A 25,896-nucleotide genomic window follows, 5' to 3' on the forward strand; every position below is an offset into this window, starting at 1 on the left:
GTGTTTTCCCCGAGCGCAGAGCTGCTGGAGCTTGTTTCCTTACAGAGCACTTTATAGGCGAACCAGCTTCATCAGCGGCTGATGTCCAATCACCGGCACACAGCTTTGAAACCTCACCTTAGTTTTAGCTCTCAGTGGTTAAACGCTGGACTTCATTCACTCAGGTTCTGTCTGTCGGGTCACGTTTACTTCGCTGTTTTATTTACAACTGAGCAAATCGGTTTGGCTGAGGTTAAAGTTACGTCTCATAACTGCATAGTTTCACAGACGTTTAATGGTTCACTGGCACATGTGTTAGACTGAACTATTCGCTTTTCTTTATCTGGTGTGTTTTGGATTTAACAGTGAATTTTGAGATTAAACTGACTTTTAAAATGTTTTTATACAAAGAGGAAAGAGAAGGCGCATTTCCACCGAGAGAAGCAGAGTTTGCGACAGCATTTTCATCATGAAGTCTGCAACCTGGACAGAAATATTATATCATCTGTTTTTTAATAGTTATTCAACTGTATTCTAAGCACCAGCTGTCTGTTAGAATGTGATTTTTTTTCTCTCTCTGTTGGTATAAAAAATGCGCAGGAAAATCTGACGTGCATGGCAAACTTCACCGACGATATTTAGGGATGAATTTAGGGATGAATAAATACACCATTAAATAATTAATTAAATGTGGCAATAATTAATTAAAATTGGAATTAATTAATTAAATAAATAGTTATGACACATGTAATTAATTAATTATTGACACATTTAATTAATTATTTATGTATTTCACATTTTATTTAATTATTGACACATTTAATTAATTATTGACACATTTAATTCATTATTTAATGATATATTTATTTATTTCATTTTGGCAGTCCTGGCGCCTGGCTCTCATCTCGAAATAATTTTATCTGTCAGCCTCACCCATCAAACTCAGGGGGCGGGGTTAATGCTGATCGAGTCAAAACCATTGCTTTGGCCTGGTGGCCATTGTTTCTAGCACACAACAACCGGCATGTGGAAGCTAACAGAACTGAACTTTGAAAAACCCTGTTTGTGTGTCACCAAATACCGTTTTAATATTTTTTTAGCCGAGAATGTAGTGGTTTAATCTTCATGTGTCTGGTCGGTTTGTCAAGATACAGCCTCTTTGCAAAAGTGCTTTGATGATTTCGGAGATGTCTGCCCAGTCTCACGGCAAAGCGTGGGATAGACCCGCTCGCCTCGCAAGCAATCCCACCGACAAAGCGCAGGCCCCGGTACACAGCTGTAGTAACCCCCGCTGACTTCTTTTACTGAGGTTATATTTATCGGTGTTTTATTTCCTGATGTTCTTATGTGTCCTATGTGTTTCAGTCGCCAATTCTGAATTATAACTAACATTAAAAACATGTTTAAAGAGGAGAGAGAGCAAATAAATCTGTTTAACATCTGATCTTTGGGTTTTTGTTCAGTAATCAGCGTCACGCTGTGTATAAACGCATAAAAGAGATAACGTTGGTGTCTGTGAAGGTTCTCAGTCATCCAGGTCATCGTAGTCAAAGGAGCTTGCAAAGAAAAGCGTCTGGACTTCTTTAAGTTGCTTGAAGACAGGAACTTTTCAGAAGACAAGAACTTTTCAGACAGGATTCTCACTGAACCTGAAAAGAGAGTATTAGCCAAAGGACTCAATTTTGCCATTTCTCCACAACAGTTGCCCATAGTGGACCTCATCACAGCCACAGAATCTGCCATACGGATTAATAAATTATCACAGACAGCAGAGCAAATCAGGATGAAAGTCTCAGCCACGCTCTCCAGTGCCAAAGTCCCTCCATCCAACCTCACAATACAGGAAAAGAAGGCCGTCGCTTCCCTGAGCAAAGACCACAACATCACTGTTTTACCAGCTGATAAGGGAAGATGCACCGTGGTCCTAAACACTACAGATTACCATACAAAGATCACTACCCTCCTCAGTGACAACAATACCTACGAAGCCCTGAAGCGAGACCCCACAAGCAGCTACAAAAAGAAAGTTATAGCTTGCCTTCAGGACTTTGAAAAGGACAAAATTATTGACCGCCTTACATATCACCGCCTTTACCCAGGGGATGCCATACCCTGCATCTATGGACTTCCTAAGATCCACAAGGAAGCTGTCCCACTCAGACCCATAGTCAGTAGCATAAACTCAGCCACTTACAACATTGCTAAACACCTTGCTACCATCCTTGCGCCTCTCGTGGGGAACACCCCACACCACATCAAGAACTCCACCGACTTCACCGACAAGGTCCAGAAACTTACCCTGGATCCAGATGAAACCATGGTGTCCTTTGATGTAGTCTCTCGTTTCACTTGCATACCCACCACGGAGGCCGTGGAGACTGTCAGAAAACGACTACAAGAAGACAGCTCCTTGGAGGACAGGACCAACTTCACACCCGATCAGATCTGCACACTGTTAGACCTCTGCCTCACCACTACATATTTCAAGTACAACGAAGGCTTTTACAGACAGAAACATGGCTGTGCCATGGGCTCCCCCGTGTCACCTATTGTAGCCAACCTTTACATGGAGGAAGTGGAAAGGAAGGCTCTTGGCTCTTTCAAAGGAAGAGTACCAAGCCACTGGTACAGATATGTGGACGACACCTGGGTCAAAATCAAGACACAAGAAGTGGAATCCTTCACTGCGCACATTAACGCTGTGGATAAAAACATCAAGTTCACCAGGGAAGACACAAAGGACAACTGTTTGCCGTTCCTGGACTGCGCCGTGCACATTGAAGAGAACGGCAAACTCAACATCGAAGTTTACCGGAAGCCAACACACACGGACCAGTACCTCCTCTTTGACTCCCATCACCCTTTGGAACACAAACTTGGAGTAATTAGGACCTTACACCACCGGGCAGAACATGTTCCCTCTAAGCCTGAAGGAAAAAAGAAGGAACACACACATGTAAAGGAAGCACTCAAAACGTGCGGCTATCCTAAATGGGCATTCTTAAAGTCAGCAAAGAGGCACAGAAAAGAAGACCAGACACCAGCGAGGGAGGATAAGAAGGACAGACGCAACAACATTGTCATCCCCTATGTAGCCGGTGTATCAGAGAAACTCAGGAGAGTTTTCTCCAAGCATGACATCCCAGTGTATTTCAGACCCAGCAACACGCTCAGACAGAAACTGGTTCACCCGAAAGACAAAACGCCAAGACACAAACTTAACAATGTGGTGTATGCTGTACAGTGCAGCGAGGAATGCTCAGACCTCTACATTGGAGAGACCAAACAGCCACTTCACAAGTGCATGGCACAACACAGAAGAGCCACCTCCACAGGACAAGACTCAGCAGTCCATCTGCATCTTAAAGATAAAGGACACTCTTTTGAGGATGCCAATGTTCACATTTTGGACAGAGAGGACAGATGGTTTGAAAGAGGAGTGAAAGAAGCCATCTATGTCCATTGTGAGCGACCATCTTTGAACAGAGGCGGGGGTTTACGACACCAACTCTCTGCCATCTATAATCCAGTTTTGAGATCCCTTCCCAGACGCCTTAACGCCCACTCACATCCTGGGCCATCTGACCTCAGGAGAATTCCTGAGGTCAGATGGCCCGTGCCCATGCCCGTGCCCATGCGAATGCATGATAAGGTGGGGCCAGGTTTCACAATGAACACACCCGAAACTCTGGCTGATTTGGACCCACGCCCAGTTTCACACCTTGGCTCAGGCGATTAGAGGATCATCAGGGGGTCAATTTGTGCCTCTGTGGGGGGAAACTCCCACTAGGTTTATATCTGGGACTCTCCACCATTTGACCTTAGAACTGAAGAAGCTTCTCGGATGAGAGGTGAAACGTCTTCAAGCAACTTAAAGAAGTCCAGACGCTTTTCTTTGCAAGCTCCTTTGACTAAGATAACGTTGGTGTTTCTGTCATGTAGTAACTGATGGCTTTAACTGCACAAAGGTTGTTCGACACTATGAAACACATACAGACTTTGTGATGTTCGGCTAATATTTGTATAGTGAATATTAATCATGAGGGTAAACGGCCCTGTACACCACGGAGCGAGGTCAGCATATCCACGATATCCTCAGCTCCATGAGTTAACACAGAGTTTCCCAGCTGACTATCTAACTGCCAACTATTCCAGAGACGTGAAAATATACAGCATAAAGAAAAGTGTAAGAGACCCAGCAGCCGATTAGAATAACAGTTATACATTTAATAAATCACCAAATGAATCCAAGAAACGATCAAACCTGTTCCGACAATTTGAGTTTGTATTCCCTCAGCTGCAGACTCGCTGCTGTTTAAATGTTTGAAAAGGAAGATTAGATATAAAAAACGTCAAACATAGACTCAGTCTGCCTTCACATTTGATATGAGGCCAGCACATATAGTGGCTGTGTCCTGTTTTAAGATCATACATGTAAAATTGTTGTCTGACCTCCGTTGATCCAGCCACTCAGAGTCCGTGGTTTCCATGGTTACTGCATAAGCAGCTATAATGTTAACAGCTGGCACTGAGGAAACCTACCGGCAGCATGGGTGTTTATGTTTTTCATTGCAAAAGAACTGTCTGAATGGTTAACTGAAGTTAACTTGGATAAATTATAGTTAAGGAGTATCACAGATAACGCCTACGTGAGCTGTGCGACTGTTCACCACTACACTGAAATCAGCAGGCTATTACTGAAATACACGTGCTATATCATAAACTATGATATAAATAGGGAGGTTCTATTAACATGTTTAGTTTTAAAGGACACCTTCCTGCCTTTAGTCTCCTTCATGAGCAGTATTAGTTTTCTTCTAACATCCATAAGTCTGCACGATGTGTTTCATAGTTTGTAACAAGCCTTTGACAGGTAAACATAACATGACCGAAAAAGCAAAAAAAAAAAGAGAGAGAGAGTGTTGACATAAGAAGAGAAAATGGTCTCAATTATGGAGACAGGCAAATGGTTCATTTATGTTTGATGTGTGTTTATTCATCCCTAAATATCGTCGGTGAAGTTTGCCATGCACGTCAGATTTTCCTGCGCATTTTTTATACCAACAGAGAGAGAAAAAAAATCACATTCTAACAGACAGCTGGTGCTTAGAATACAGTTGAATAACTATTAAAAAACAGATGATATAATATTTCTGTCCAGGTTGCAGACTTCATGATGAAAATGCTGTCGCAAACTCTGCTTCTCTCGGTGGAAATGCGCCTTCTCTTTCCTCTTTGTATAAAAACATTTTAAAAGTCAGTTTAATCTCAAAATTCACTGTTAAATCCAAAACACACCAGATAAAGAAAAGCGAATAGTTCAGTCTAACACATGTGCCAGTGAACCATTAAACGTCTGTGAAACTATGCAGTTATGAGACGTAACTTTAACCTCAGCCAAACCGATTTGCTCAGTTGTAAATAAAACAGCGAAGTAAACGTGACCCGACAGACAGAACCTGAGTGAATGAAGTCCAGCGTTTAACCACTGAGAGCTAAAACTAAGGTGAGGTTTCAAAGCTGTGTGCCGGTGATTGGACATCAGCCGCTGATGAAGCTGGTTCGCCTATAAAGTGCTCTGTAAGGAAACAAGCTCCAGCAGCTCTGCGCTCGGGGAAAACACTATATTTACTTATCTTGTGCAGAAAAATGCGCTGACATTGCTTTATATCAAGCACCGGCTGCCCAATTAAACTGTGACTATCACCAGGTAACCTAGGCGTGTTTCTTGAATTAGCAGCAGGTGTTAAACAGCTGACAGATGAGGAGGAGGATGCATGCAGGTAAACTGAGGGTCTGTTGAGCTGATCGCTGGTTTCGTGAGAAAAATGTCAGCTCGTTCTTTATGTTACAGAAGCACAGAGACACAAGACCTGGCGGAAAGAGACGATCGTTCGGTGAAAATGAGAATCTGCGAATGCAACATGTGGAACACGGAGAGTGGAATATGTAAACAAACCGGTTAACGTAACCCCCTCGGTGCACTCTGCATGCTAATTGTTAGCAGAGCTAGTGAAATCTCTGAAAACATCTAAGCACTTTTGCAAACATGTTCTATGTTGACAACCTGACCAGACATACGGCGCGACATTCGCGGCTAAAACACTGTTAAAAGTGTAGTTGGTGACAGAAAAACAGGGTATTTTAAAACTACACCACCACCATTGCTGCCTGTGATTTGATCTGCATTCTGGGATACCTGGCTGCCCCAAGTCTACACAAGCAATCGATTATCTAGGATCGACCTGTTTTGACTTACTTTGCACGGCAACCAATCAAATGTTAGAGAAGTTGCATGGGCAGCATTAACCCCGCCCCCTGAGTTTGATGGGTGAGGCTGACAGATAAAATTATTTCAAGATGAGAGCCAGGCGCCAGGACTGCCAAAATGAAATAAATAAATACATCATTAAATAATTAATTAAATGTGTCAATAATTAATTAAAATGTGAAATACATAAATAATTAATTAAATGTGTCAATAATTAATTAATTACATGTGTCATAACTATTTATTTAATTAATTAATTAATTCCAATTTTAATTAATTATTGCCACATTTAATTAATTATTTAATGGTGTATTTAATTAATTCATTATGGCAGTCCTGGCGCTCCATAGCCGGGATGGTCCATTTGGTAAAGTAAATCCGTTTTGCATTGACAGGGGATTTCTAAGAATCACCCCACAATTCTTCAGCTGAGACACCTGAGTTAGAAAACACAAACACTGCAGTTGTCTTTACTCTCGAGGGCAAGTCACAGAGCGCTCACTCACAAGAGGCACTCACGGACTCGCGCTCTGTCACTCTCTGCGTTCTTTATTTATACAAGCTTGTGTGTGTACAAAGATAACAAAGTTATTCTAAGAACTCAGAGCTAAGGTTCCCCTTTTCTAAATCTGTATGTTCTTAGAAAAGAGGAAGCTGTTAGTTGTTTATCACACAAGATTTCATGTAAAAAGTCACGTAGACATGTGGATTGCTTAGTGATCAATGAAAACACATTTCATGTAGCTGATCACACTATGTACAATTTTCTTTTGACAGGTATCTTTCTTTGCCTTTAGACAATAATTCTGATGGCAAAAGAACCAAATGGGACAGGCGGAAAAAAACATAAATAAAAAAATAGCAGGTATGATTCGATGCAGAGAGGTCTATTAACACATAGTGAGTGAGAAAGGTGACTGGAAAGGAAAAACTCAATGCATCATGGGAATTCCCCGACAGCCTACGTCTATTGCAGCATGACTAAGGGAGGATTCAGGGTCACCTGGTCCAGCCCTAACTATATGCTTTAGCAAAAAGGAAAGTTTTAAGCCTAATCTTAAAAGTAGAGATAGTGTCTGTCTCCCGAATCCAAACTGGAAGCTAGTTCCATAGAAAACTGAAGGCTCTCCCTCCCATTCTGCTTTTAAATTCTCTAAGAACAACAAGTAAGCCTGCAGTGCGAGATCGAAGTGCTCTAATAGGGTGATATGGTACTACAAGGTCATTAAGATAAGATGGGGCCTGATTATTTAAGACCTTGTATGTGAGGACCAGAATTTTAAATTAAATTCTGGATTTACCAGGAAGCCAATGAAGGGAAGCCAATACAGGAGAAATATGCTCTCTCTTTCTAGTCCCTGTCAGGACTCTTGCTGCAGCATTTTAGATTAACTGAAGGCTTTTCAGGGAATTTTTAGGACATCCTGATAATAATGAATTACAGTCGTCCAGCCTAGAAGTAATAAATGCATGAACTAGTTTTTCAGCGTCACTCTGAGACAGGATATTTCTAATTTTAGAGATGTTGCGCAAATGGAAGAAAGCAGTCTTACATACGTAGATTAGCTTGGTTGCTGATTTTACTGGCTCTCGGGCTCCTTTTCGGATTTTTTTATCCTCTTCATTTCTTTAAAACAAACTCTTTATTAAAGATCTATTCTGTGATGTATCAATTCTGTATTTTAATTTGTTTTGTGTTTCTCACTTTCTCTCCTCACACTGATTGTGTCCTACTGCAACTGGCTATACTCATCAGACTGAAATATAACAGTGAGCTGGCTGCAGAGGAACAGCTGCAGAGGCTGCATAAAACAATAAATGTGTGCTATAGGCAAGTGGGTTTCACAATGCATATATATCAGATCTTTTTGGTCACATCTCTGAACAAGGGGTAAGAAAATTAAAGATATATGTGCCATCTAAAAGGATGTTCTATTTTTTTTTTTTTTTTTTTTTTAAAGAAAGGAACTGCATTTATCTATTTGGAACCTTTACACACAAAAGTAGCCCCGAGGCTCCTTTCTTGTGTATAGAAATTAAAAGCAACCAAGTGGGATGAAAAGACAGATGGGAAATAATACAAGAGATATGAATGATCAACCAGGAGAAGGGGAGGTAGTAATGTCAGTAGGAAGAAGATGAGGCATTGTAAGAATGGAAGAGAGAGAGAGAGAGTTTAAAACAGTTTGCCTGAAAGTGGTTTTTAATCAGCACAGGGACCACCGTCAAATTGGATAAAATGTTATCTTAAAGCTATAAAAGAGTTGGAGGAATTTATGGAACATTATGTTTCCTCTATAAACAACTACTCCAAGAATTTAAGTTCACAGAAGTCATTCATTACACAGAGCTCAAAGGAACCTTTTCCCTTTCTTTGCTTTTGCCCGCTGGCTGGAATTGTGCCCAGACCCATTTCAGGCTCAAAACACACAGAGTGCTACAAAAAACCTTAATGGCAGAGAAAAGCAAATTTTCTTTGTTCCAGAAGAGAGTCGCTGAATTTGTGTTTTTTCTGCTTTATCTGTGATAAACATATTGTATTATTTGTCCTTGTGGAGAGAGGTCCAACACTTCACTGCACACAGTTCTTAAGTGTTGAGGAACTCTTCAGAGATGAAGTCAAATGGGAACATTTCCAAACAAGTTAGGCTGTGGTGGAGCAGAGACAGAGTGTGGGCAATACTGTGAAATAAAGGCACAGCACCCAAAAAAAAAAACCAACAACAATTTGCCAAGAATCCAAGGAGGTAAATAAATTATATCTCAAGAGTGGTGCTTCTGGTTAAACTCCATCAGGTTGCCACTTACATGTTTAGCTTCGGATATAACACTTACATCTTTAATTTGGCGTGCCCAAATTGAAGATGTGGAAATCTTTCACATAATCACAGAAAAGCTGAAATTACAATTACAGATTAAAAACAAAAAGCTAATCTGAAAGGTAACATATTCTAGTTTCTGAAATTATGCTTGTGGCTACCATGCTTTGACACACAAAATTCTATGTATAGAGACATCACAGTCGTAACAGGGCAAAAACCAGCTTCAGAGACCAAACAGCAAATATGCAGTCTTTCGCTGTGAACCCCTATGCCAGGGGTCAGCAACCTGCGGCTCTGGAGCCGCATGCGGCCCTTTTGTCCTTATACTGCGGCTCCGGGTGGTTTGGGAAAATATAACACGTTCTCACTCCCAACTTGTCAAACGTGTGACGCATGGTCAGGCTCCCTCTGCTTCACTTATGGACGCGCAGGGTACCCCTCTCGCGTCGGGAATTGACGTGAAGGGTCCTCCGATTGAAGAGATTGCCGCGGAAGTGCCTGTTGTCGGTATATTTAGACATTTTCCAAATCACATTGTAGTGACGTATACAGAACACAATAAATTATATAATGTAATCAACTACCTGAAAAACAGGTAGAACGATACTTTTGTATCGTTTATTGCATTTACGGAGGGAGTGATGTATGCTGGGTAATGGCACAGCTAGCTACTGGGTGACTTTATTCACCCGCTTCGGCTGTTATCAGTCCATACAATGGGCGTTATTAGCACAAATCAGTCCCATAGATATTGGCCATCTCCTGCTAGATTGTTCAGAAGGTTGTTCTCATCCATCCAGATGGAGGATCACTAACAGGAGCGTGGGAGACTCCAGAATCCACTCCGGCTGGAATCCGGTGGATATGCAGTGTGTACAGGTAAGACCATTTAAATGGTGGCGATCGTGGCTCAAGAGTTGGGAGTTCGCCTTGTAATCGGAAGGTTGCCGGTTCGAGCCCCGGCTTGGACAGCCTTGGTCGTTGTGTCCTTGGGCAAGACACTTCACCCGTTGCCTACTGGTGGTGGTCAGAGGGCCCGGTGGCGCCAGTGTCCGGCAGCCTCGCCTCTGTCAGTGCGCCCCAGGGTGGCTGTGGCTACAATGTAGCTTGCCATCACCAGTGTGTGAATGGGTGGATGACTGGATATGTAAAGCGCTTTGGGGTCCTTAGGGACTAGTAAAGCGCTATATAAATACAGATCATTTACCATTTAAACGGACAGCATTTATAGAATGACTATTAAAAGTCTGCGAGTGTCAGTAATGTTAATGTGGTTATCTTAGTAATACACAGAGTGCTAATATAACAGCTTTAAGATGCATTTGTAGATATTATTACGTGTTTTACCGTCTTTATGGTGCTAGCTTAAAGTTATGGTGTAAACGTTAGCTTATATTGGAGTAAAGCTGTTACTGTTTAAACGATGTTAGCACAGAAATATTAGCTTCTGTCATGACTGATGAAGTTACTAGTTAATAAAGTTTTCAGTAAAGTGTTTAATCGCAGCCACAGATTGACAGCAAATATCTCGATTAGCGTCAGTGCATCTATAATAAATATGTTCAAGTTTCAGTGCTTCGTTTAAACTGTATGATACTTATACTGACCCAGGGTCAGTGTAAAATACAATCCCAGCTGTGTGAACAAAGCCACTGTAAATTTCAAATTTCAAATTCAAATATTTATTTGTCACGTACACAGTCATACACAGTACGATATGCAGTGAAATGCTTAGACAACTGCTCGTGACCTTAAGAAAAAAAAGGGAAAGGGCTATGAATAAGATAGGAAATAAATATGAAAAATTAAAAAGTGTAAATTTAACTAGGAAGGAATAAAATATAAGAATATAAAATATAAAAGATGAAATAACTGTACAACACAAATTAGAATGAAGGTTAAATTTAACTGGGAAAGAATAAGATAAAATATACAAATTAAAGTTGAAAATAAAATAACTGTACAACAAAATACACAATACGCAGTATAGAACTATATAAGAATGTATGAAGAAATATAAATAAATAAATATATATATACACACACAATAACAGCAGCTGTACAAGTATTACCTGGAAATGAAGAATATAGTGACCAGTGTTGTGCAATCCACGTTTGTCTTGTGCAGTGCAAATATGCTTAAAGTGATTTAATCCTGCATGACAAACCTCAGGATGCAGGTTATTATTACTCTTTCCTGCTGGCACACCTGTCACACCTGAGAGTCAGCTAGAAACTTAAAGTGACGTGGACATCATGCAAAGACTGCCAGACTCTGTAATACTGCAAATGATCAGTGACTCAGGTTATCACTAAACTTTAAACAGCACCTCTGTGTCTCTGTGTGCTGAACATTTAGGATTGAGTCAGGCTGCATCAGCTGAAGCTGTTATTTGTATATATCAGTATTTTTTTATTCAGGTGTGGGGAAAATACGTAAGACTGCAGTGAAGCGATGCACCAGATTAATCCCTGGCCAAAGGTATCGTACTTAAATCAGACTACTGATCCAGCCACATCAGCCTTTTGTGAGGTCTGTTTAAAGTTGACTAAAAGTGAACTGCAGGTTCCTGAGAGGTGGACTGTGAGCACAGAAACACATGTTCATACATACAGCTGCAGCAAACTTACATTAATTTTAAATAGATTTGTTACTCTGATGTCTTTCTCTGTGTTAGTCCTCTGACAGACTGGTGACCTGTCCAGGTGTGCTCTACCTATGACTACTGGGACAGGCTCTAGCCTCTGTAATAGAAATTTTCTGTTATTCTCATTTAAAGTATTTAAGTGCTTATGCACATGCTTAGTTGTGACACTGTTATAGACTGTTCAGTGAAAGTTTCTAAAACTAGATGAACTTACTTCAGCGTCAGCAGTTTGAGAAAACAATTCCCTTTACAGGTGCTGATAAGGCCAAGGGCACAAAACAGCATAACCATTGATCTGTTAGGTTTCATAGCGAGACACGTGAAGTGTGGTAGGATCAGTTTGTAACTTCCTCCCTCTTCCTTGGAATGCATAAAGGAGTAGGAGCACCACTTCTGTGGCAGCGCTGACCTGACTGAACTGTGATGTTTGATGTGTGTTGGCGCAGTAATAAATAGCTTGATCACAGCTCTTTCTGTGTTGCAGACTTTATTTTAAAAATTCCACAACACCCCCCACCCTTCCACTGTGAACATGAATTGAATATTCAGAAGACATTTGTTTAAATAGTTCTGAGCTGTTGGTGTGTCCTTGGATTGTGTGGTAATAATATTAGAGCTAGCAATCTTTCTTACTGAAACTCTACTATGAGTCATGTGACCTGAGATTAATTCTATGTTTACCTGTCAGCCTGGACGAATGTGCTGTGTGAAGGAAATTAAATTAAATCAGATCTGAACTGCATACATTTAAGGAACCTGTTCATATTTAATTGAAATATGAACCAGTGATTTTTTTGATTGCTGATTCCAAGAGAGTCTTTGTGGAAATCCTGTTTGGCTTTTTGTTATTTTAATTCTCTTCTCTGTTTTCCAGAACAGTTCTCCACAGTCGCTGTCCACATGGGTCAGTGGGACCAAGAAGCACTCTGCTAATGTGTGGACTCTGACCAGCAACATCCAGCAAGACCCAGACAGCGTTCTCTATCTCCCAGCTGGAGTTTTTGTTTGTCTGTGACTGGCGAGTCAGATTTTTGTTGAGCTTCACACTTGCAGAGGTAAATCAGTTTGCAGAGATCCCTCCCACCCTTGCTTTTATGTGCTAAATTTCTTATCTGAAAGAGTAATATTTCAGTGACTGCTGCTTATACCACAGGTTAATACACTCTACTGATCCCTGATAGGAGAATCATCAATTTTGGCAACAAAGAAGCCTGGTGGAAGTTTGTTTACAGTCTGATGATGGGACATCATGCTCTGCATCTTCAAAGTTTGCCTCCTCATTATTATTCATACCCAGTAATGTGAAGTATGCTTATATCTACTATAACTGAACCAACCTGGTGCACTTCATTGAGTCTGAATTTTGGATATTGTGTATCTCGTGTTCTCTGGGCTTTGTTGTCCTCAGTCTTTTTGCGGGATCAGAAAACAAAACCAGGAGGCGCGTAAATGTTTCTTCTCCATTATGTTTCTTCAAATGTTTCTTCTGGATGATGATAAGACTGTGACACGGGATGCCACCTTTGGTCTTGTGATGAAGCAAAGCTCAGGAAGAAGTGGGATTAAATGGTACCCACATGTGTGCTGCTGAGAAGGATGTACAGGGGCACCTGCAGCCAAATCCAAGCCTCAGGTTAGTTGTAGTTGCAGAATGCTATAGGACTGAGACAGCTGAGGCATCAAATGTTTGATTAAACGGATGAAAAAGAGAAGTTTCTTCCCTATAATTATCACTTCTTAAAATCTGTAGCAACTTCAAGTCTGTCAGCGTGCTGAGCATGCTCAGAATGTGACAATATATTTTTGTTCAATATTTGATTTCTTTCAGTTGCAATTGTTAAATGAAAAAAAAATAAAAATATATTCTTATAATTTAGCAAACTAAAAAAAATATATACATATATCTGTATTAGTTTTAATAAATTAATTTGACACCTGTATTGAAAATACCATATTGTATTCATACAGAATCAGTATGGTATCATTGTTTGTCTGCTCACTGATTGCTGAAACTAAGAGCTACTTTGATCTGTTAAGATCTAACGTATCCAAAGTTGAGCTCTGATGTTTCTTCACCCCTGTGTGTGTGATATGTGATTCCTACATGCTGGCAGAGCAGCAGTTTGTGCTCACAGATGGTGACGGTGTGGAGAGGCGGTGGTGTTTCCTTAGAAGAACCAGCAGAGTCACTTGCTGACTGATGTTCGTCTGCACTGCACAGAGGAAATCTACTGACCAAGGTTTGTCCAGTGACGTGTTATGAAATGTATATTTGTTTTATGCTTACAGTTATGTATTTCTTGACAGAGGCTCTGCAGAGGTTAGACATAGCAGAGAAAGCATGTGCTTTACATTTTACTGTGATTTATTGAGATATTTGTTGCCTGATGTTCAGTAGGAATGGAGAAATAGAATCAAAGGGAGATGTTTTTCCTGTTTTTGTAATGATGTAAGTAAATCTTCAATATTATTTATTTGCTTGGTTATATTGAAGAAGACAATAAACCACAAAAAAGATGATTTAGTCACTTTGTCTGCATCATGCAGCTCGAATGTGTTGTGTACCGATGTTGAATAGCCGTCGTTATCCCTGTGCTGTGTCAGTAGGATTGTACTGTACAGCATCTCATTGATATGTGAGGAATGCTAATGTAACACGATAACAGACTTACATCATTAAAACATAAAGGACAGGAGATATTTAGATATTTTTATATTTATATTACATTTTATAGCTGACGGATATTACTAAATAGATAGAATTTACTAAATAGCTGGATGAACATGAAAAATATGTCTATAATAACAAATGACCATGAGAGCCAGTAGAATTAATTCAACTGGACACTCAAAAGACGTCCTTAAATGCTCTTTAAGTGGCAGAACAGATGAACAAACAGTTAATTGCTTACTTGAGATGAAATCTGCTCAGCTACTTTGAAAACAGCTTCTAACTGGTTCCTCCTTTAACAGGATGACTGCTCAGGGGTAAGGCCATCATGCAGTCCAGCAATCTTTATGGTTCTGCTTTGATTCACCAGGAACTATTAGGGAAACCTTCTAGCGCTTCCTGTGAAAGACACAGGCATAAACACACAAACATTTATTAACATGTTCCACAGTCTTCCAGTTTGATTTTCTCATCCTGTGGACAACAACGTACATGGATGCAGGTTTATTGTTAACTTTTGTAAGGTTTATTTAGTGAACATATCCAGCTGCAGCTCCACTGTGATCCTGAACTGGATAAGCACTTAAGAAAATGTGTCAATAAATGGACATACATCAACTTACTATATTTATCCAAACAGACGGGACCAATAATGCTTCACTGAGTTAGAGACTTTAATGTCTCTTCTATGTAAGAATGTCTCGTGCTGATATACCTGCAAACTTGACAACAAAGGTTTTTCAGACTACATGTAGCTGTCCTCTATGTCAGCTAACACATTTACATTCATGTCACACTTATTTCTGCTTTCCTATTTTATAATTATTACTTACATTTTGATTAGATACCTTGAGTTTGTAAATGATCAGATTACATAATTGGAATACAATGTATCCAATTCAGGGTTGCAGGAGGATGAAGCCTATCCCAGCTGATACAGGACAGAGACAGGACAGGCTGCCAGTTTATTGCAGGGCTAACACAATATGTGTAACAGAAAATCCACTTAAATGTTTGATATTTCTTATAATAATCATAATTATGACTATTATTTAAAGGTTTCTTCATAAATACATTTTGATTTTTTATAACCTCTAAAATATAAAGCCGTCTTTAACCTACTTTTAACACATTAAAGTCCCACAGTCAATGCAGCCTGACTCAATCCTAGATGTTCAGCACACAGAGACACAGAGGTACCGTTTAAAGTTTAGTGTTAACATGAGTCACTGATCATTTGCAGTATTACAGAGTCTGGCAGTCTTTGCACGATGTCCACATCACTGTAAGTTTCTAGCTGACTCTCAGGTGTGACAGGTGTGCCAGCAGGAAAGAGTAATAATAACCTGCATCCTGAGGTTTGTCGTGCAGGATTAAATTTACAGTGGCTTTGTTCACACAGCTGGGATTGTATTTTACACTGACCCTGGCTCAGTATAAATGGTAAATGGCCTGTATTTATATAGCGCTTTACTAGTCCCTAAGGACACCAAAGCGCTTTACATATACAGTCATCCACCCATTCACACACATATTCACATACAGTATCATACAGTTTAAACGAAGCACTGAAACTTGCACATATTTATTATAGATGCACTGAAGCTAATTGAGATATTTGCTGTCAATCTGTGGCTGCGATTAAAAACTTTACTGAAAACTTTATTAACTAGTAACTTCATCAGTCATGACAGAAGCTAATATTTCTGTGCTAACATCGTTTAAACAGTAACAGCTTTACTCCAATATAAGCTAACGTTTACACCATAACTTTAAGCTAGCACCATAAAGACGGTAACACACGTAATAATATCTACAAATGCATCTTAAAGCTGTTATATTAGCACTCTGTGTATTACTAAGATAACCACATTAACATTACTGACACTCGCTGACTTTTAATAGTTATTCTATAAATGCTGTCCGTTTAAATGGTCTTACCTGTACACACTGCATATCCACCGGATTCCAGCCAGAGTGGATTCTGGAGTCTCCCACGCTCCTGTTAGTGATCCTCCATCTGGATGGATGAGAAAAACCTTCTGAACAATCTAGCAGGAGATGGCCAATATCTATGGGACTGATTTGTGCTAATAACGCCCATTGTATGGACTGATAACAGCCGAAGCGGGTGAATAAAGTCACCCAGTAGCTAGCTGTTCCATTACCCAGCATACATCACTCCCTCCGTAAATGCAATAAACGATACAAAAGTATCGTTCTACCTGTTTTTCAGGTAGTTGTTTACATTATATAATTTATTGTGTTCTGTATACGTCACTACAATGTGATTTGGAAAATGTCTAAATATACCGACAACAGGCACTTCCGCGGCAATCTCTTCAATCGGAGGACCCTTCACGTCAATTCCCGACGCGAGAGGGGTACCCTGCGCGTCCATAAGTGAAGCAGAGGGAGCCTGACCATGCGTCACACGTTTGACGAGTTGGGAGTGAGAACGTGTTGGAAAATAAATTAGAAGTATTTAGCTGATGTGTATTTTATTTGTGTTTAGTTCTTTTTTTAACTTGTAGTTCTAAATTGGAAGATTATTGTGATTTTGAAATACAAAAATAAAATTATATATTATTATTTTTTCATCGCTCAAAATAAGCCTCACACTTGCGGAAGCCGGTATACCCGCCGAAACGGCATGCATTTATCGAGACTTTCGACCCCAGTTAGGCCAGTTATGGATCTTCGGATCCACATTATGTCAGCAGCTGTTCTCCACCGTGAACTATGTTAAAAACAAACACTGCTCACGCCTCACAGATGACAGCTTACAGTCCTGCGTAAATATGAAAGCCCCGATTTGCAGACGCTGTGCGCAGAGGTTCGGGACCATAAGTCTTATTGTAAACATATCACGGCAGACCCGACAATGTTTTCATGAACATGCTTTTCAGCATCTCTTTATTGACCACTTTTCTCACACACGGTTGCTGTACGCATACAGCCGGCTGTAGCTTTTCAGCTCACAGCCCGACACATACCAACACAACAGCAGAGAGAGCACAGACTTTAAGGCGGCGTGCCACTCAGGTGTGTCCGACTCCTTTGCAGCGGCACTGCAGACCACGCCCCGCCACTCACATTAACCAGGTAAACTACATATTTAGGGAGAATTTAGCAAATATCTATTTTTTTTTAGCAGCATAGTGCTTTTTTCCAATTACTTTTTAAAAGTCAGGTCAAGGCTCCAAAAGCCCAAAGGCAATATAAGGGTGGCGGCTCACAACAGTTTTTGTTTGCTGCATGGATCATTTTAGTTCAGCTGGGTGTCTTTCCTTTTGTTATATTTCTTTAAGAGTTCAAAATGTGTTAATTACATAAATAAAATGTAATTTTCTCTGTAGCACTTCATGGATTTCATAAGCAACACACTTTAGTTGCTCTGTGGATTCTTTTAAAAAGGAGTTAAAAACTTTTCTGTTCAAACCAGCCTTTTGTTGATCTACGTATTTTATATTCTTTACATTATTTACGTTTGATCTTTTAAATTGTGTATAATGTCTATTGATTGTATTGTTTATTTTAATATTTCTGTACAATGCTTTGCGACTGCCTGTCTGTGAAAAGCGCTTAATTACTTACTTACTTTAGTTGTTCAAACAAAGCATAAAGGTTAAAAAAAAAAAAACAATATATACAGTGCTATCTTCATTTTAGATTTCAAAAAGTATTTGCGGCTCCCAGTGTTTTCTTTTGCGTGGAAACTGGGTCCAAGTGGCTCTTTGGGTGTTAAAGGTTGCAGACCCCTGCCCTATGCGTTCCTATCACCAGGTTGATGCCAGGGTATAAAGGTTTTGCCATCTCTTTATAAAACCTTATCTCTCCCCCATTCTGCCAGGAAGCTTTAATTAATGTCTGTAAAGCTCACTATTTGCAGGCTTATTTTTCTGTTGTTCTTCTTTGTTGTGTATTACTCTCCTTTGTTTCCAGCCCGTTTTTATTTCCTCTCACCCAAAGGTCACCCCTGTGTGCCAGGCACGGAGGCCCTGACAGTAAATGGTGGATTAACAGAAACAAGATATTGAGATAAGTTCAACGCAGAGCATGTTTAACATTACAGATGGGCCTTCACAGTGGTTCAAAGCAGGGCTCGCACCATTCAAGTTTTATCTCTATTTAACCTTGAAGACTGCAAATGAAAGCTGCGGCTGTAGTTTCACTTCTTTGACAGAAAAAAAATCTCATATCCCGTGGTCGAGGTATACAGGAGCATTCATTTTCACCATTTGTTCTCTCTGGCATCCCCTGCTTACATTTCTGATAACACTAAATTCAAAGTCAAGAACTCACTTAGAATAAATGCTTAGGTCCCATTTTTGAAAAAGAAATACTAGACTCCAGTCTTGCGTGCAATGTTAACAAGTGTGCTGATATATGCAAACTGTATTGTTAAATCTTGATTAAATTAGGAGATAATTAAGCACAGTGGATCTGATGGAGCAGAAAGTTGTGAAACAGTTTGCCTTCATCTCCACTCTTGGTCTTTTTCTGCAAATTTCAAAAGTACTTCCATTAATTTGAAAATAGTTTTCTTGCCCATGGACGTCATACATTAGGAAATGTTCAGTTCAATCAAGTAAGTGTATATGCATGTATAGAATACACGTATAACGATAAAGAAGCGTAAGGTTGGCCAGGCCTTACGGTGTGTTCACACCGAATGCGATAGAGGCAGGCAGAGCATCAGGCTTACATGTAAAGTCAATGGAAAGGCGCGATGACCCGCGATTGCGGCTCCCGCGAAAATTCGGAAGCAGATTTGCGTCGCGAAAACGCCAAAACGCCTGAAACGCGCGTGAGTGTAGCGCGTTTCAGGCGTTTGACTCGCAAAAAAAGTTTTTGTGTTGCATTTTGTGCATACACGCGTTTCGCGTCCACCGCTCAAGTTGGAAAAATCTGAACTCCAGCGTCAAATCGCGCCGCGACAACCAATCAGGAGCCTGGTGACGTGGCTGTTACCTAGTTCAAAGGGGCAGATCCAGCCAAAGCCCTTTATTCTTCAATAGAAGGAAGGCTAATCAATGCCGTAGCAAACAACCCGGAGCCGTACGACACCAGCTGCTTTCTGGACCGAGACAGGAATATAAAGGACCGAGCTTGGAGGAAGATATGTAAAGAGATCGGGCAACCTGGTAAGTTCATTCATTTCTCTTAAGTTTTCTCTAAAGTTTTCACTGACCCGGGGAAGCCGCACAAAAGCTAGCAAGCCACCGCTATTTTCCCACTGACGTACAAATACCGTTCTGCTTTTAGGCATGTTGTCATTTAGGAATATATTTTATTGTTTATTAATAAACAGCACACAGTGGTCCCGCTGTTCATCCGTCACTGCCTCTTTTTTTTGATTTTCATTTTCTTTTTTTTGCACCGGACAGCATTGCATTCTGCAGCCTGATTGACAAATCTCCTGCGCTTGTCAAATTTATCATGTTTGGTTTTGATAACCATCACGTCCAATAGAAAAAACAGCACGAAAACACCCATAACTATGAGCCTCATTCGGAAATAGACACCTGCACCGCGAGGGAAAAAGGCGCACGAAAGTGGCAGGCAGATGAAGACAAACCGCGGCATAATAATACTTTTACGTTTTGCAATCTACAAAGGTTTGCACTTTGAGAATCAATTGTGAGAACTGTGACCAATGTTCATGTGTGTGTGTGGAAAAAAGTGTATAAAGTGCGTGGCCAGGGGCTAGTTATTCTGAGAACCCCTGCTGCAATAAATGAGGGACCACTGTCTACTCTATGATTATTATATTCAACCTGTTAACATTTAATACTGTATTGATAGAACCAACTGATTCTGCAGCAGAGCATCCGCAGTTGCTTCTCCTGGCTCCCCAGTCCCTGAGCTCCTGCTGCTGCACCCACAGGTATGTACAGCAAGCACTGATACCTTTTTAGTCGGTGGGATTGCCTGTGATCACCTTTACTAAATATCTACAACCAATCTGATTATATCCTGTTTTTGTTTTTTTGTTTTTTTTCAATGTTGAAATTAAAATCTAGTAGCAGCCTTCTCATTTCTTTGTGCTTTGTGCTGTTTTACAAGCCCACAGGGGAGGATGGCTCCGAGGCAGATGAGGGACGGGTCCCAGGACGGTCCATCGGTGGTGGAGCTGGCCACCCTGGTGTCCCTGAAGAGTCCACACCAGTCTCCAATGGAGCATTTCCTCCTCAGCCTTGTTCCTGCTCTGGAGAGCAGCTGGTCCTTTTTATTCCTGTCTCTCTGTAAATACTTATATTTTATATATTTATGTTTAATGTTTTTCTGTTTGAGAATTCTAATATTATTTCAAATAAATTTTTATAATGACTAATGTGTCAGTTCTACTACACAGCAAATGTTGGCACACGACTTGACACATCTAGAATTTATTTCATATTATACTAATGACAAAATATACTAATACAGTGGGATGCAAAAGTTTGGGCAACCTTGTTAATAGACATTATTTTCCTGTATAAATCGTTGGTTGTTACAAAAAAAAATGTCAGTTAAATATCATACAGGAGACACACACAGTGATATTTGAGAAGTGAAAAGAAGTTTACTGGATTTACAAAAAGTGTGCAATAATTGTTTAAACAAAATCAAGCAGGTGCATAAATTTGGGCACCACAAAAAAGAAATGAAATAAATATTTAGTGTATATCAATGTGTGTGTCTCCTATATGATATATGGGGTGCTTTTGTCTGGACGTGCTTCCCATCCAGAGCTGCACAGCACAGAGGGAAGTTCCAGCACTCCTGGAATCCCTCTGTGATGGACCGCCAGTCTCCAGGTGAAGGCACAGCCATGAAGTCGTCCACTAGACAGTCCCAGATGGCTGCCTGGGGGGTGATCTGACACACCAACTCTGTAACTGAACGCTTGGTGCTGAAGGAGTCCCCGGTGACAAGGAACCTGGACAAAATTGTTCAAAATCAGTATTATGTGTACTGCAGTTAGAAAATACATTATTCAAATTCCAAAATACTTTTGTGATGTCAGATTTAAATCACAAAACTTAAATCTTACATGAAACATTTTGTAATTATAAGGATAATTACAAAATGTATATTAGATAATATCTAAAACAGTTGTTTTGTTTTAACTTTAACATATCATAATTTGATTGGTAGCAACTTTCACAACTACAGTGAGCCAATCACTCACAATTCCTAAACATGTCAATCAGGTAGGAATGAAGTGAGACATTAATAGAAATAAAGAGTTGTATGTTGACATGTAGCCCTTTCCTTGCTTAAATCATTAATATTTTTTAAAAATTAATCTGTGATAAGACATAGCTTATCAAGATAGAACCATGTAACTAGAGATGAACCAAACTGTTCACAGTTTTATCTAACTCTGTTTTAATAAAGGCTGGTGACCCATGCTATAGAGTCTGACAGCTGCAGGGATTATATACAAATATTCAACTATCCCAGAATCAAACCAGGTCTAAATAAAAAGGAGTGAGTATCACTACAAAGGTTAACTCAGTGGTCCTAATGCTACAGTTTGATATCAGCAAACACCGAGCGCATACATTGATGTGACACCACAGCCATGCTATCATCGCAAACACTGATAACAGCATAAATCGAATTAAATCGGGGCTTGATGAGACCTTCTGAGTATCACTAGAAATATTATAAATAGTCGTCTCTGTACCACAGTTTGCTTTCAGTAAACACCGACAGCATTCACTGTTAGCATAGCACATCCATGTTAGCAGTGTATAAATAGATGGTTTAGCATATATTAGCACAGGTATCAATAAAGGACTACCGTATTAAACACTTTTACTAACCTCAGGCAGACGGACAGGCGCTCTGCAGGTGGGATTGAGCGCCTGTAATTGGTGTCTAGGCGGGCAACTCTGGGACCAACGCGGGACAGCAGGTCCTCAAACTGGCCGAGTGAATGACGGTGATAGCGCTGGAATCGGCCGTCATCCAGGCGCAGCTCCTGGAGCAAGTGGTGAAACTCACCAAACTGCTCACACCTCTGGAGGACCTGATGGACCCAGGTACGGCGAGGATGTCCTTTACGCCGCTACTCTGCTCTCCACAGTAAATAGAGAAGGGAGACTGTCTCTTCAAGCGCTAGCTCGACAGCTGCCATCTTGCAAAGATACCGGTCTGGCAAAACTTCCTCCCACATCCCTCCCACATTTCCGGTTCACGCGCGTTAAAATATGATATTTTGGGGCGCGATGGATTTTTCTTGGACACGCGTAGAGGTGCGAATGTGCACGCGTCAAGTTAGGGGCGTTTGGGGCGTTTTTCTCGCGCCCATCGCGTTCGGTGTGAACACACCGTTAGACCAACGCTTTATAATAACATGAGACTCTGTGACACAAGTCACAGGGATTTTACTCATTGGCTCTGGATTCTGCATTTTGAAGTTCAGTTAGTATTTTTCAGTGTTTCTTTTTAGAACCCATATTTTTGTTTAGCATTGAAAATTATTATAGCTCTGTAGATGGTATTATTATGTAACCAAGTGTTAAACCAAACAGTAGATTGGAGAAGAGCAAGCCCATGTTTGACTAGGATGACATATATGGATGCTCCTTGCCATGTTGTGGTAACACCCTGCACCATAGACTTCAAGTGTAAGAGCTTAGTATGCAGAAATATTTTGGAAAGGTTAAGAGCTAAATAAAATATGGTTTTTCTCTTTGTTATTATTTATTTGGGGCTTAATATTTTCTGTAATCTAATTTATATGTATATGAAGGCGTGTTAAATTACTCTGGATTTGTTTTCATTTACTTACAAATACCAATTTTCTATTATGATTGATATCTGTGAATGATTTTAATTTGTTCATCAACAATTTGTTTTCGCACTGTAGAAATGTATAATTAGGCTTAATTATATCCGTTATAAGAAAAAGCTGCATTTCTTTCTTCACAAACAGAATTTCTTTTTTTTTTTTAAGTATTCTATCCATTAGATCCAGCTGAGTGGTTAAGCATCAGCACCCCCATGCTGCTCAGCAGATAGCTGCAATAATGGCAGATTTATTTTGGGTGTGTGTGATTTTAACACAGGGGTGATATGGGAAAATTTATGACTGTGGGATAAAAGCCTTGCGGCGGCATTTTGGACTGCTTGGAGGCGATTTAGGGAAACCTTAGACAGACAAAAAAAGAGTGTGTTACAGTAATCTAAACGAGAGGAGATGAAGGCAAGGACAAGCATCTCCAGTTCTGCAATAGCATTGAGTTTGGCAATGCGTCTTAAATGAAAAAAGCAGGAGCGGGTCACAGACTTGATATGAGCATCAAAAGACAGAGATTGATCAAAAATGACCCCAAGTTTCTGAGCGGTAGCTTTTATTGACGATGAAAAAGGACCCAGACGTTGACTAATTTGGGGCTTGATACTCTCTGGGGTAATGATCAAACACTCAGTCTTGTCTACATTTATCTGCAAGAAATTGTTTGTCATCCAACCATTAGTCTCTTTAAGACAGTCCATTACAGCGGATAATTTTGTCATGGTCCTCAGTCTGAGGACTCAGTGTTTTGTGTTTCCTTATGCTTTTGTTCATTCCAAGTGTGTATTCTGTTGTGATTTTGCCATTTGTTAGGTTTCTGTTCTTTGCCTGCCTGCTCCCACTTCTCTGTGTTCCCTCTGTCTGTCCATGGTGTTATTGTGTCTGCTCATGAGTCTGCCTGTCAAGTTCAGTGTCCTGTCTGGTTCTCTATGTCTGTTAGTTTCCTGTTTTATTCTGAAAGTTCATGTCTCATGTCAGTGTGTTCAGTTTTACCTCTCCCCTGTCTCGTTAGTCTAATTGCTCCCAGCTGTGTCTCCCTCCTGTGGCCCATTCCCTGATTACTCCCCGTGTATTTAAGCCCTGTGTTTTCCTGTGCTCTCTGTCGCATCGTCTGTTTAGTTCCATGTCAGTCTGCATTATTCTGTTACCCGGTATTCATTCTGTGTCTCTGCCATCTCTCTTTGTGCATTTTGCTCCTCCTCCCGTGAGTGTCTGGTTTAAGTTTTGTTCTTTAGTTTTCCCAGTTTAGCTTTGTTTACCTCCCCGCTCTGCTCTTCCTGTTTTGTCACCTTCTCACCGCTGTAAATAAACACTCACTCGCACCCCAGCCAGTACCTGCATTTTGGATCCTTTTTTCAATACACCACACGACTGCCCCCAGCCGTGACAAATTTGTCTAATTCCCAGGGTTTAAAGGAGATGTATAATTGGATATCATCTGCATACAAATGGTAGGAAATTATTTTGAAGCTGTTAATGATACGGCCTAAAGGAAGGATATATAATGAAAACTATAGGGGGTTTAGAACCGAACCTTGTGGGATACCCCATGACAATTTAGCTACAACTGAGCGAAAGTTTCCCACCTAAGAAATGTTCATCTTTTTTTTTTTCCTTTTTTTTTTAAACAAATTTTTTTATTGCTTTTTGCAACAGCATACAAAGGTTTGTTTTTACAGTAGTATGCCGCAGTAATAAGAACACCCCCCCCCCCCCCCCCCACACACACACACACACACACACACACACACACCTCCCATCCCTGCTCTCTCAAACCTACATCAAATAAAAACACATGAAATGTGCATACATTAGTACAATATGTGGCATTTATACATACTGAAGGAAACAAAAAGGGAAGAAAATAGAAATAGCTAGCACAGACTAAACAATTTTCCCCTCATCCACACTCCTGCAGGAGTTGTCCGATGTTTACTTCTTTTATAAAGTTTTTAAATGACTTCCAAATATCATCAAAATATGTTAACTTGTCTTTGAGAAAATACGTTATCCTTTCCATTGCCATACACAATTTATCCAAGCACCAATAGCAGGAGGATCTGATTTTTTCCAGTTTAATGCAATCATATGTTTTGCCTGTAATGTACAATAATCCATAAACTTAATTTGATGGGCTCTTAGTTTAAGATTTTTAGGATACATATGTAGTAGCAACATTCTGCATCTAAAGCAATCTTTGTATTTAAAATGTGGTTTATTTTGTTCATCACCACTTGCCAAAATGCACGGACAATTCTGCATTCCCACCCATATGGAAAAGAAATAGTAAAAGCTTATGTGATTACTCATGAAAGTGGCCACTTTCATGAGTAAATCATATAAGGCTTACATGATTTACTCATGAAAGTGGCCACTTTCTCATTACTTTCATACATTGTTTTAGTAAGTATCCAAAACATACAAGTTTCATTATATAATTTTTCAAGGGATCTTATATCTGTTTTCACTCTTATATGCTTTTCATACAAGTTTCACACAAGACAGATACAAACTTTATAAGATTTATATATATCTTTTCCATATGGGCATATACAGTGGAAAAATGTTCCACAGGCTTCTCCACATTTAAAACATGTATCTGGGATTCAGTTATTATATTTTTTCAATTTCACCGGTGTTACATGTGTTTGCATGATCCAGTTGTATTGTAATAGCTTTAGGTTACTATTAATCGATTGTTTTTATGATTT

The 25,896-nt window shown here is 40.0% G+C and overlaps 1 protein-coding gene and 1 long non-coding RNA gene across 2 annotated transcripts in view; both read left to right on the forward strand.

Moving 5' to 3' along the window:
• Window positions 1-9,491: 9,491 nt before the first annotated feature.
• LOC146658448 (uncharacterized) lies at window positions 9,492-13,054 on the forward strand. Its single transcript, XM_085421952.1, has 4 exons — window positions 9,492-9,579; window positions 9,873-9,951; window positions 12,600-12,775; window positions 12,874-13,054. Exons 1-3 carry the CDS (start codon window positions 9,492-9,494, stop codon window positions 12,733-12,735), a joined length of 303 nt encoding a protein of 100 aa, XP_085278078.1. The 3' UTR covers window positions 12,736-12,775; window positions 12,874-13,054.
• Window positions 13,055-19,301: 6,247 nt separating this feature from the next.
• LOC146658449 (uncharacterized) overlaps window positions 19,302-25,896 on the forward strand; it is a 62,469-nt gene continuing 55,874 nt past the window's right edge. The window contains exons 1-2 of the long non-coding RNA XR_014913635.1: window positions 19,302-19,538; window positions 20,200-20,281. This is a non-coding gene — a long non-coding RNA (uncharacterized LOC146658449). The remainder of the gene's footprint in view (window positions 19,539-20,199; window positions 20,282-25,896) is intronic.

The sequence above is a fragment of the Rhamphochromis longiceps genome, linkage group LG11, assembly GCF_057381845.1.
Source record: "Rhamphochromis longiceps isolate RC_006_pf linkage group LG11, R_longiceps_female_GT1.1, whole genome shotgun sequence".
NCBI lineage: Eukaryota > Metazoa > Chordata > Actinopteri > Cichliformes > Cichlidae > Rhamphochromis > Rhamphochromis longiceps.

Coding starts and splice junctions, on each gene's coding strand:
- LOC146658448 (XM_085421952.1), top strand. CDS start 9,492: ATGGACGCGCAGGGTACCCCTCTCGCGTCGGGAATTGACGTGAAGGGT. Junction 9,580..9,872: donor CGCGGAAGTGCCTGTTGTCG/GTATATTTAGAC, acceptor TCATCCATCCAG/ATGGAGGATCACTAACAGGA. Junction 9,952..12,599: donor TGGATATGCAGTGTGTACAG/GTAAGACCATTT, acceptor TTTCCAGAACAG/TTCTCCACAGTCGCTGTCCA.